At 42.3% G+C, this 12,272-nt stretch overlaps 1 protein-coding gene across 1 annotated transcript in view; it reads left to right on the top strand.

Annotated features, from left to right (window-relative positions):
- Positions 1-12,272, top strand: part of xylt1 (xylosyltransferase I) — a 126,343-nt gene that overhangs the window by 78,832 nt on the left and 35,239 nt on the right. Inside the window, exons 4-6 of the mRNA XM_033624657.2 lie at positions 625-827; positions 9,680-9,760; positions 11,977-12,193. Coding sequence (XP_033480548.2) covers positions 625-827; positions 9,680-9,760; positions 11,977-12,193 — 501 coding nt within the window. The remainder of the gene's footprint in view (positions 1-624; positions 828-9,679; positions 9,761-11,976; positions 12,194-12,272) is intronic.

Here is a 12,272-nt window from a genome sequence, read left to right as displayed (position 1 = left end):
CCCTATCCAATCAGAAACCTTCCCTGCCCCAAACCTTGCGCAGACCCGAATAAAGGCGATTAAAAGGTGATTACACTGATCTCCCGTGTAAACTCTCATTCGGAATGAATACTTCCCATGTAAACTACCTGGAAACACTTTAATTCCGAATGATTTCATTCAGATTAATTTAATTCCGAATGAGAAACCATCATGTAACCACCAGTGTTGAACTGCATTTCCATGGTGGAAATGCTCCGCCATGGCGTTGACTACTCATTTTGCTTGTATGTCTTGTAGCATTTAAAAAACACCATATTCAATTTCAATTCAGTTTTATTTATAAAGCCCAATATCACGGATCACAGTTTGCCTCGGAGGGCTTTACAGCATACAACATCCCTCTGTCCTTTGAACCCTCACAGTGGATAAGGAAAAAATCCCCCTTTAAAAAGCCATGGAAAAGCTACTGAGGAGGGATCCCTCTTTCAGGATGAACAGACCTGCAATAGATGCCGTGTGCACAGACCAGATAACCATATGGCAATGTTCACAATGTTAAAAACTTAGTTTCACAGGAGGGAGTCTTTAACTTGTGACATTTAATCACACACAATATTAATCAGGGTGTTTCATTTGTTTCAGCGCTCTAACTACCTGCATAGGCAGGTGCACGCCTTGGCTGCCCAGTATCCGAATGTGAGGGTCACACCTTGGCGCATGGCCACCATCTGGGGTGGTGCCAGTCTGCTGACCATGTATCTTCGCAGTATGACTGACCTGCTGGCCATGAGGGACTGGAGCTGGGATTTCTTCATCAACCTCAGTGCTGCCGACTACCCCATCAGGTAACAAAGATGGATCTCTCAGCTAGAGCAGTTCAGTAAAGGTGAGAAGTGGAGGCCTGAGGGGGAGGCAGTCAGGTAATTTCTTTAAGAGTTGTCCAGTAAGGAAATGAAGCAAGGTGTAGCAGCAAGCTTTTACAGTAATGCAGGTGACAAAGGTGGTCACCAGCCGCGCACAACAATAGTGGACTGCTCTCAGCCAATATGGAAGAAATTCAACACACACACTGGTCTGGGCTCCTGCGGTTAACTGTGAGCTTTAAGTAAAGACTCACTCCAAACCAAACAGATCAATGAAGTAGAACCTCTGCTTTTCGTTCACACCTTCTCTTCCAAGTCCACGCTTCCTCGCTTGCACTCCATTGAGTGGGTTACATGGTGAACTGATTACGATTTAATTGCTCAGGGTCAATACCTATTGACTTTTCTAGGCCTGTTGTGTACTGTACAGTTCGAAAGTCATCTCTCCACCCCAACACATCCCTTCTAAGAGGCTGTAAAAGGTAATTAAAGCCACAGAGTGAACGTGAACTGGACATGAAGTCATGGAAATAGCCTATTGGAGGAAAAAATTTGTGACTTGTACTTTTTATGTGAGTTTATAGTCCTTCTGGGAGTTCAGGGTCTGCTGGGTTTTTGATGTAGCTCTGCAGCAGCCAATTAAAATCCTCCTATTAAGGAGAGAGTTATCTCTTGTGCGCAGCCAGATGTCCACCAGTTGAATTTAGACAAGCTTTAATGGCCACTGGGTAAAAAGAAGCTGGATCTGATGTCTTCACAGCTGGAGCCAATATGCAGAGGCAAATGTGCGTTTTGTACATTGACGGCTTCAGTCTCGTTGTGTTTGAGCTTTTTTTAATACATCCGTGAACGCTGCTGACATGCTGTCTGTTTGTCCATGTATGGGTGTTTGTGTTTCTGCATTAGTGTGTGCATGCCTGAGTTTATGTCTTGCCATCCGCATAGTTCAGTGTGTTTGTGTACTTATGTGCATATTCATCCTGTCTGTGCTCCTGTCTGTCTGTCTTCAAGTGCATGATTAAAGGTATTTGCGAGTGCGTGCACCGGGACACTGTTTTCTTCCCGTCTTTTGCCTCCTCATTTGCATGAGGGTGATGTTGTTGAGAAAAGGGCTGACAGTGGAGGTTTTAAGTCCCATCTGTTGGGAAACGAAACGATTGATGGAGCGAAAGAGGGAGCCGAGAGGCAGAAATGACAGGGAGAGGCGAGGGAGCGAGAATAAGCAGTTAGGGTAGGGGAACAAGAGGGAACTGCATGTTTTGGATCCAATGCAATATGGAAATATGTAAATGGCACACTTGTATCTTTGCTCAGCAAGTGCATTTGTAACCACAGCTTGGATTTGACCAAGTCTGCGCACTGCATATTTACTGAGTTGAACTTGCAAATGGCCTTTTGAGTGGCAGGCCTGGGTTCAGACCCCTGGGAGAGGGAGCATCCGTGCAAACTCGAGTGTCCTCAAGCAAGAAACTGAAACCCATTCAGCTGGTTTGTCGCTGATAATCCTTTCTGATTTCTTTGGGAGCGAGATCAGTCGGAAAGAGACATTCTCCCTCCGAAATAAACACCTCAGCATTACATTATCATTATGGACTTACTATAGCACACTACAGCGCAGAAAAACAAGTTGGAATAAGCAGATGCCTCACTTCTGCCAGGCTGCAAATGCAACCATGTGTTAAGCTGCCAGCGTGCTTCATCACAACTGCGTGTTGGATGGTCGAATGGCTTCAGAAACCCACTGTCCCCACACCAGATTGAGGACCTGTGTCCATTTGTCCTCTTACCTGTAGTGCTATTTATCAGTCTAGTTAATGTAAGTGTGAGGTGCTGAGTGTTGCAGATATCAGCCCTAAAATTGTCTGCCCTCTGTCCGATATAATGTAACTAGATGGCACTCGGCTTGTGGTGCTCAAAGTGACAAAAAATATATTTGAAGAACTAAACGGCAATGTGTCTTCCCAGAAATCATGACTCAGTTACTCAAGACAATCCAGACCTTGTTGTGAGCAGTTTCATGTAGGAACTGTTTTCTTTCTACCAAACTACACCCGCCAACCGTATCACCACACAGAAGTAAGCGTGCATCTACTGCTAGCTGACCTAGCACCACTGAACTAGCTAACGTTACAGCCAGCTGAGGAGGGCGACATTAATGTTTACATCTCGGCTGTCATGAGCACGAGCCTCTTGTTCACAATAAGATTAGCTTCTGCACGGTGATACAGTTGGCGGGTGTAGTGCAGTAGAACAGGGTTCCCACGGTCATCAAATTCTGTGAATGTTACGGCCCAAAAAAAATTGTGTCCAGGCCTTTAAATGGTTTTTGGGAAAGTTGTGAGTAGGGATGGGTCACGATTTTCGAATTTCGAATAGTCGTTTTATTTCGGGGGGGGGGGGGGGGGGCGATTATTCGAAAAATTGTCGAATAGTTGCCACGATTTTCGAATAGTGTTTTTACTTGTGTTGCCCATCCCTAGTTGTGAATATACTTTGCTAACGTTACACAAAAGAAGTTCCTTATAGTACTTGTTTAAAATCTAGTGCTGCGCTGTGTGACTATTGAAACATCACTAGTAATACGTGATACATATAGACCGTACCGGCATTGTGCCATTGCTAAGGCTGCACCCCCTTTTTGGGGAAACAAATGTGCTAACTCATCAGACAAAAGCAGAAAAATGCCGAAAAGCTGTTGCGTAGCAGGATAACCAAAGTTAACACTGAGATCTGAGGCTCATTAGATCCGTGAATATTCAGTCTCAGTGTGGTAAATCTCAAAATGATGCTGGTGACAGTTACTAGGCTACTGATGGATAGCTAACGTAAGCTTGTGCAGGAGGCTGCCGCAGTACAGTGATGTAATCAGCATTGTCTCAAACTCATTCTCAGCCCATAGATCAAACTGGCTGGTGGTCTACTGACAACATGTAACCTTACAATACCTGGTGATTGAGTCAAAATGACATATTTGATTGAATCATCAGGTATCATGATCTGGACTTCTATACACATAAAGTCTGGATAAGCAATATCAAGTCACCATATTGGGTCTTTCATCTACTTGAATGGGGTAAGACTGACGGGACATTACTGCAGTCAGCCTTAATTTGTTAAAGTAGCATATACGCTCAAGTTCAGACAAGGTCTCAAAACAACTGTAAGACATGTCCCTAAAGCAAATATTTGTTGAACAAGAAATAAATGCATACAGACTTATCAAATAATAATCCGAACACACGTAAAATTGTTTTGAGATCTACGTTTTTTATACCCCAAAAAGTGTGGCCTTGACGTTTTGAGAAGTACCAGTACGTGCCAGTATGGTCCATCAACATATGCAGCTAGTTAGCAGTGGGGACTTTCCTTGCTTGTGGGGAACAAGTGAGTAAAATTAGCTAGTGCTAGCAGTTTTTTTATCCATAAATGCATGGGAAGGGCGTGTTTAATAATGTATGACTGTATCACTTTAAAGGCCTACCAGTTTTAAACCACTTAAATAAAGTCATGGAAATGGAGTCAAATTATTATGGAAACGTTTTATATAATTTTTTTGTAAAAATGTGTGGGAATCCTGGTAGAAAGAAAATAGTTCCTACATAAAACGGCTCACAACAAGGTCTGTGGAATCATTCACAGACCTTGTTGTAACCTGGTCATGATTTTTGGAAAGACACATTGCTGTTGAGTTTTTCAAATGTATTTTTTTGGCACTTTGAGCACCACAAGCCGAGTGCCGTCGAGTTCCATTATATTGGAGAAAGGGCAGACATCAGCCGATATTTCCAACACTCAGCAGCTCACACCAAAACAATTCAGATTGATATAGCACTACAGATAAGAGGAACATACTTTTTGTTTTTTTATTTTGAGGTAAGCCCATTATTTTACAGTAGTTTCTCTGACAGACTTTCCAAATGGCACTCGTATTTCCATTCTGTCCAAACTGCGCAGGTGTAGGCACTAAAGGAGAGGGGGGTGAACCCCTGCCCCGCGCTGCCCTGACTGCTGCTGTTGTTATCAGTAGGACTGGAGACAAGCATTATTTCCCCTCTAATTCCCTGATAATGTCTGTCCTGCCGCATGGATGGCTCTCAAAGGCAAACCCAAGCCCCTCACACCAGCAGAGGGGCTGTGTGTCCAGGGGGAGATATACTATGTGTGCGTGCGTGTGTGTGTGTGTGTGTGTGTGTGTGTGTGTGTGTGTCCAGAGAGGCCAGAGGATGAGTTACACGCTTGCTTTGTCAGAGTACAACCCTCTTTCCCAGCTTTTATCTACACAGTCTCCTTGCCTTTACCTCTTTTTTTCTTTAAAGCCCCTTTCATAGAGTTTACAGCAGCTTTTAAGAAGTCTGAGCTTTGTGAGACAATGACTGGCTGCAGGCGTCGTGCCTTCTAATCTCTTTCACTTTGTCATCTCAGGAAAAGTTGTATTTCACATTTAAGCTTTGTGCCATAAGTGTCATTTTCTGTTGTAGCAAACAACCTTCATAAACCATTAGAAGTAAGACAACTTGCTTGAAAATGTAATTTTAAAGACTTTTTGAAAACCTATCAGATTGAAATTAAGTTACAGAACTTTTCGTGGGTGTTTCTGGGACAAAGGTGGATGTATGATTCATCTCTCAGAAAGGAACCGTGTGTAAGATTTAGGGGCATTTAGTGTCATGTAGCGCTGATGATTGCAGATTGCAACCAGATAAAACTTCTCCTGGTTAGGATTCCTTTGGTGTTCAATGTTCAGGAGGTTTTTACATGAAGCTGAATTATCCGCAGTGGATTTTTCCTCTCCAAAAGAAACCCAGTGATTAAAACATTGAATAAAGCAGTTTCATGTTTAAAAAAAATCTGTTTTTCTGACGCTCTCATCACAGAGGGGCTGCTTACTATGGTAGCTGATGTGAAAATGCAAATGGCCCTATCTAGAGCCAATTTGGTTTTTCCGTTTGGGCTACTGTAGAACCATGGCGGTGATCTGGAGATCTCTATAAACAAGGGCCTGCTCCCTGTGTAGATATAAACAGCTCCTTCTATGGTAACAATAATGCAACCATTCTTATTTTCAGGTGTTTATACACTAGGGCTGCCCCTGCCCAAGAATTTTCCTAGTCCACTAAAAGTTGTCATTTAGGGCCATTAGTTGACTAGTCGCCCACATGTTTACGATAATGATTTGATTATTAAATTACATATTTTGGGCGGGGCAACACAATGGTTTGAGTTGAAGGTGTGAGAAAGAATAGTATCAGTAACATTGTTAACACTGTGCTACATTACAGAGAAATACAAAACCGTACTAATGAACCTTCATTAATATAGGCCTATATTTTATCTACAAGTGCACGTCACACACTGAGCGAGCCGCCTGTTAATGACGCTGTGGGCTAATGGGCATGTAGCTACTTCCATGTTTCAGATGATACGTCATGTTTGTAGTCGACCAATGAAGATGAGTTTACATATCACCTTGGGTTCATCCTTCACCTTCTCAAAATGATCCCACACTTTGGATTTCCTGCCCGACATGTTATTAACTAGCCTGTGGAATAACCACAGGTACCAGCCCTGGAAATTAACCTGACTCCTGTCTGACTGCTGAGCGTGGCCTCTCAGCAGGGTGGAGTTTCATGGTTTTTATAAATGACATGAAATCTTGCTGAATAATGACCGTTCTGCTCGACTAACGTTCAGTCGACTATTAGGGGGCAGCCCTATTATACACTAAAGAAAGCAAAGGCTACTTATTATATTATATTACAAGTCTGCAAATATATCCCCCTAACTCCTACACACTGGACCTGTAAGTGTTGTTAAAAGTTGTAACCTGCAACTATTCCCATCTGGCATTATATATGCATGTAAAATCTTTGTTAGACCAAGGCAAACATTATTAATTTAACAGAAAGACCATGGAAGTAAAACAGTGGCATGATGATGAAGTTAATTTGGCTATAATATTAAAAATGTGCACATTTTGTCAGTACCAGGTGGGGCTGAAATCACAGCAGTGTGTGTGTGTGTGTGTGTGTGTGTGTGTGTGTGTTACAGTAATGTGTGCGTGTGAATACCTACTGTGAGACAGAGCAGCCACAGGGCTGACAGTAAGCAAACTAGACCCAGTGGACGGGGTGACCACTCAGGTGGCAAATCTGGAGCTTGACATGAATTCCCCTCGCTCTGTGTGTGTGCGTGGCTGCGTGCCTACAAGCATTTGTGTGTCCCTGTGCATGTATATCGCATTGTCGGTGTGCATACTAGCAGATACACAGCGTGTATGTGTGTGTGTGGGAAGTAGAGACAGAGAAGGGTGCATGTGTCTGTGCAGCACATCATCAGTTAGGCTTTATGGCTCAGGACCTCCTAAGATAAGCCCCCCAGGCTGTGAAATTGCTCCTTGAAGAGAAAATGACATTAATATGCGCTTGTCCCTCCCCCCAATGATCCTTGAGCTTTTTACCAGAGCCTCGCTGCTCTTTTAGAAAGGCAAGCCAAGCCATCATGAAAAGCTCCACCACAGATGAAATGTTAGAGCCATTGACTGTGGCATAGCCTGCAGAGCAAAGCTTTTAGCCTGTCTGGCCTGTGTATGAAGGAGTAGACTGCGCTATAATGTAAGAGCAGCAGGAAGTCATTCATCAAAATCATGGATAGCACAATCTTTTGTATAATCCTAAATAGTTTTAGTGGCGTGAAAGGACCGAGGTGCTGACACTGACAACAGCCGAGGTCTTTAATTGTGACTTAAAGCCCCAAACTGAAGTACTCCTATGTAACATTAAAGCCCCGTCTTCCCTCAGAAATGTGCTTTTCTTATTGTTGCATCACTGTGATGTTTAAGCTTCAGTGTGCAGAATGATGTATGTGCTGAGTTTGTTTTCACATTCACCTGCTGCAGGAGGAGAGTTTCTCTATGCTCACAGAAAATCTGACTTTAATAAGCAGATGTACCAGCATCATTTGTTACATCACTACTTGTTTGGAGCCAATCCCGGTCCAGTGTGCAACTGTATGTGAATTGTGATGTGGGAAATTGAAGTCTCCAGTGTATGTACTCTGAGAATAGACATGAAAGTGAAGTGGAAGACATCCTGTGTCTTTTGAAACAAAAATTATTTACATATTCATAGATTTTTGAATTATCTGATGAGAGAGATGGAATGTAGTTTAAAGAGATTTTTTGATAGTTAAAGCCTCGCACCCCAACCCTGTGGACTGCTTCACTGGGAGGAGAGCAGGCAGTAGCTCTTGAGATCGACCTTCAGTCAGTGGCTGTAGCAGCTCAAATTTAGCCAGCCCAAACCCCCCAGCACCAGGTGTCACAGTGGGCTGGTGGCCAACTGCAGTGCTGGGTCTAACCTGTGTAACAGCAGCAACAGAAAGTTTCCTGATCCAGCGGGAAGTCGGGGATGTCTGGTCTCTCAGAGCTGGGGTTTGCGCTGGTTGGACTCAGGTTTCTGCTGAGGCTGACTTGGAGTTTGTCTCTGTAGCTGTTGCCTCTCCTTCTGAAGAGGTGGTCTGTAGGCGGAGGACACACTATCTGGGCTCTAGTTAATATTAGTCACATAAACATGAACTTGAAGTTGTAGGCACAAAGCTTTGACTCCTGTTAGCAGAAGGCTAACTATTAGCAACATTTTCTATCCATCTCTGGAACACTTCACCAATAATGTGTTTTGTTTCTTTTATTGTCAGACTCTCTTTTTTTATAAGTCCATCTTCCTTTTCTGGGTTGCTCTGCAGTGTAGACAGTTGTTGCCAATACTGGAATAGCAACTTTCTCTGCAAGATTTTCTGCCACTGAATTAGGCTTTCAACAATGGGATGAGCTTGCGCTTCTGCTTTTTTAGACCAGCCAATAGGAACAGCTTCTCTCTAAACTGATCTGTGAGGGGTCAAAGTTTAAAACCAGAAATGAGAGGAAGTGCAGAAGCGTAGTTGTCTCTCAGACCACTTGAATTATCAAAGTTTATTTGGGGATTTTTGCTCAATGACGCCATTATAAAACTACCCCAGCTTTAATTGAACTGTGTTGTGGAAAAACTATTTCAGACACATGTTATATCCAAGCAGAGTATTTTATGTGTTCAGACATAGAGTTTGGAGCAGTCCTTAATTATTCTGTATCAAGATTGTCACACTCAAAAACTCTGCTAATCTAATTCCTAAGGACTCTCTGGGTTTGATTTGATCACATTTTATTGACAGCGGCGAAAGGAGCGAAAATTAGTGTGTCCACCTGGGTCTCATATTGCTATCTCTGCCGATCAGAGCTGGAGCCAATAAACACCCATTACTACTGCAGAATCATTTGTCCAGGGAGTGAATTTAGATTGTAACCAAAGACAAAAGTCAGATGTTTTTTTTTTGTCCAGTGAGAAAGAGGTTTTAGACAGTTTGTGGACTGAGATCCAAACACACACTGCTTACCCATGTTATTGCTCTGCTTCACACCCTGAGTTAACAGTCAAGGGTGGGTTTATGTGATGGGGAATATAAGCTAGTGGCCCCTAAATCACATTTGATTGAATACATTTCTGTACACACCCTGGAGTTCAGGATGAGTCATCAAAAGTAGAAGAAATTTCATGTTATATTTTGTTTATTTTTACATGTATTTAGCATATAAAAAAAGATAATTGAACCATTGGGGCAGAGGGTTAGAACTCGAACTATTCTTATATTAAAGCATTCAGTAAGAAATGGATTCATTTGCATTACCGTCCTCCAAAACTCACACTGTAACTCTGACATGTGCTGTTTGTCAAAACCAATGTTCCACCCTGCTCTCTCCATATGTTTCCCAGTCAAGAGTAAGTCATCTTCTTCTATTTCAGGACCAATAACCAGCTGGTAGCCTTCCTGTCCAAATACAGAGACATGAACTTCATCAAGTCCCACGGCAGGGACAACGCCAGGTGAGATGCAAATTTTCAAACTTCATTTTAATCTCCCCACAACACTCCCAACCCTTCTCCTGTTCACAGACCGGTTCTCTGTGTTTGTCTCTCTTACTCACACACAGCAGCACCTAAGCACACACGCAGTGCACTCCTGCCAGCACGGCGTGGTCACTGAATCATAATACAATTAGCTCCCATCTGCGGCTTCATTAATTAACCTTCTTGGTGGGGTGAGCTAGCGAGGTCGCTGCCAGAACGCCCTTTTCTGCTGCCGCCCTCTACTTTCTGCCTCATCACACCCCCGCGACAAACCAGTCATCACTCAACACTGTGGGCAAAAATACCCCCGAAACACGTAAAAAATAAAAAACAGCCAGCATGTATGCATGAGTCAGCGTGACTCAGCAGTACCTTTTTCTATTTGCAGTCACAGTATTTTATCCAGTGCTGTTTGATGAGAGTGAAGCTGTTTTGTTCCTGATTTACTTCAGTTTTTAACAACAATAACGATCTCGGTAATCCAGCGCTATATGCATATGCGTGGATGGCTTGAAACTAATTGAAAAATGCATGAGTGTATTTCTAAAATGTCATCTGTGCCTGCGAGCCACAAGGTCAATACATCAACACCGTTCAGGTAACAGAGGGAGCAATCCGACCTGGTCGACCTGAATTTGACTCCCTCTATCTAACACTCGATACCTTCACAGGAGTAACACCATCCATTATGTATGCAGGGTGTCACTCTTCTTGTTGCTGATAAAAGTGCAGAGTGACAAGTGCAAACAACACATTTCTCAAGTCGTTTAAGGCAAAGGATGAGAGACAAATTATGCCAGGGGAAAGTGATGTTTGGACACACAACTATTGTAATACTAAACTAATTATAAGATATGATAAGATATACATTATTGATTGATTATTGTTGTAGCAGTTCAGCTGTGTCCGCCTGAGCATATTTTCACTCTACTCTTTTTCAGCTCATCTCTTCAGACAGTGTGTCTGCAGCTCCTTAAAGCAACTTTTAAAATATTAGGGTTTAAAAGTCATTTAATAGTCTGAAATTTGAATTTAAAGGGTTTCATTTATCCATCTTTTTGTCGAAATGATCTCCTCTGTGTGAAAATCCACATTTCTAATGTTACAAAACTTAAAACCTACCACTGAACCTAATGGTGTCTTTATACTTTATACTTGCACTGGCCTGTTGGCAAAATATATATGAACATAGCTCACTCTTTTTTTTCTTTATTTAACCTTTATTTAACTAAAAAAAAAAACTCTTGAGGATAAAAATCTCCTTTTCAAGAGTGTCCTGGCCCGAGACAGGCAGACAGGCAGCACCATAAGTTACAGACACACAACATAGAACAAACATACAGAATAAAAATGTGCAGTTCTAAAACAAGCAATATAAAACACAAAATAAGATTACCACAAAGAAAAGCCAAAAAGCATGTTAATATATACTAGAAATGAACCATAAAAACGCAAATAACGGCAACTACACATGATTACAAAGACCAGCTAAGACACACCGTGACATCGGCATATAGAAGATTGTGTTCAAAAATCCTGCAACAGTGCTTTGAAACGGCCAAGAGGAACCAATGAGTGCAACTTCATGTCCTTCTGCAGAAGAGTCCACATATAAGGAGCTGCATACATACATGCCCGCCTGCTGTACAGACAAAAAGACCTGTTTTATGAACAGAGAGCATAGCCATTGTCAATTGTAACACACACATAAGTATGCTAGAAGTGGGCCAAGAATAGCTTTGTAAAGAAGATGCCAATGAAAAGGTCTGTGAAATTGTGAGGAGAGCCAGCAAACCTGAGCATACAGGATACTTATAATCATATTCTGTTATAAAACCTACCTTTATATTTACCTGCAATTCTTAAGAAAGTAAAAGATTTGTCCGAAAATCAGGCATGAGATTGATTAAAAACGTCCAACCTACTTCCATTTTACCGGAAAGTAAATAGAAAACTGGAAGAAAATACAAATGAGCTGCTGATTATAAACCCTTTAAATGTAAAACAAAATCTACAGAGTGCTTGTTTTTATGTAAATGTTGTTTTTAAAAGTCTAATTTTCACGTGCATGTATTATAGTTTTAATTTTCTGCCATGTAAACACACAAAAAATAAACAGCCCTCACTGTTTGGTGTATTTAATCATATTCTGCAGTCAGTGGTGTCACCATATCTTCATGTGTGCTCGCCAGGTTTATCCGTAAGCAGGGTCTAGACCGTCTGTTCTTTGAGTGTGACACCCACATGTGGAGGCTGGGCGACCGTAAGATCCCTGAAGGCATCTCGGTGGATGGCGGCTCCGACTGGTTCCTGCTTAACCGCTTGTTCATCGAATATGTCATCAACTCCAAGGACGACCTAGTCACCAACATGAAGCGCTTCTACGCCTACACTCTGCTGCCAGCCGAGGTAACACACACACACACACACACACACACACACACACACACCTCCTTCACACGTTCAAGTGTTTCTTAAGCTTCGACTG

This window comes from Epinephelus lanceolatus, chromosome 3, assembly GCF_041903045.1.
Source record: "Epinephelus lanceolatus isolate andai-2023 chromosome 3, ASM4190304v1, whole genome shotgun sequence".
In the NCBI taxonomy this organism is placed as follows: Eukaryota; Metazoa; Chordata; class Actinopteri; order Perciformes; family Serranidae; genus Epinephelus; species Epinephelus lanceolatus.
The sequence above is the reverse complement of the archived record's forward strand: the minus strand, read 5'-3'. Positions and strand labels throughout refer to the sequence as shown.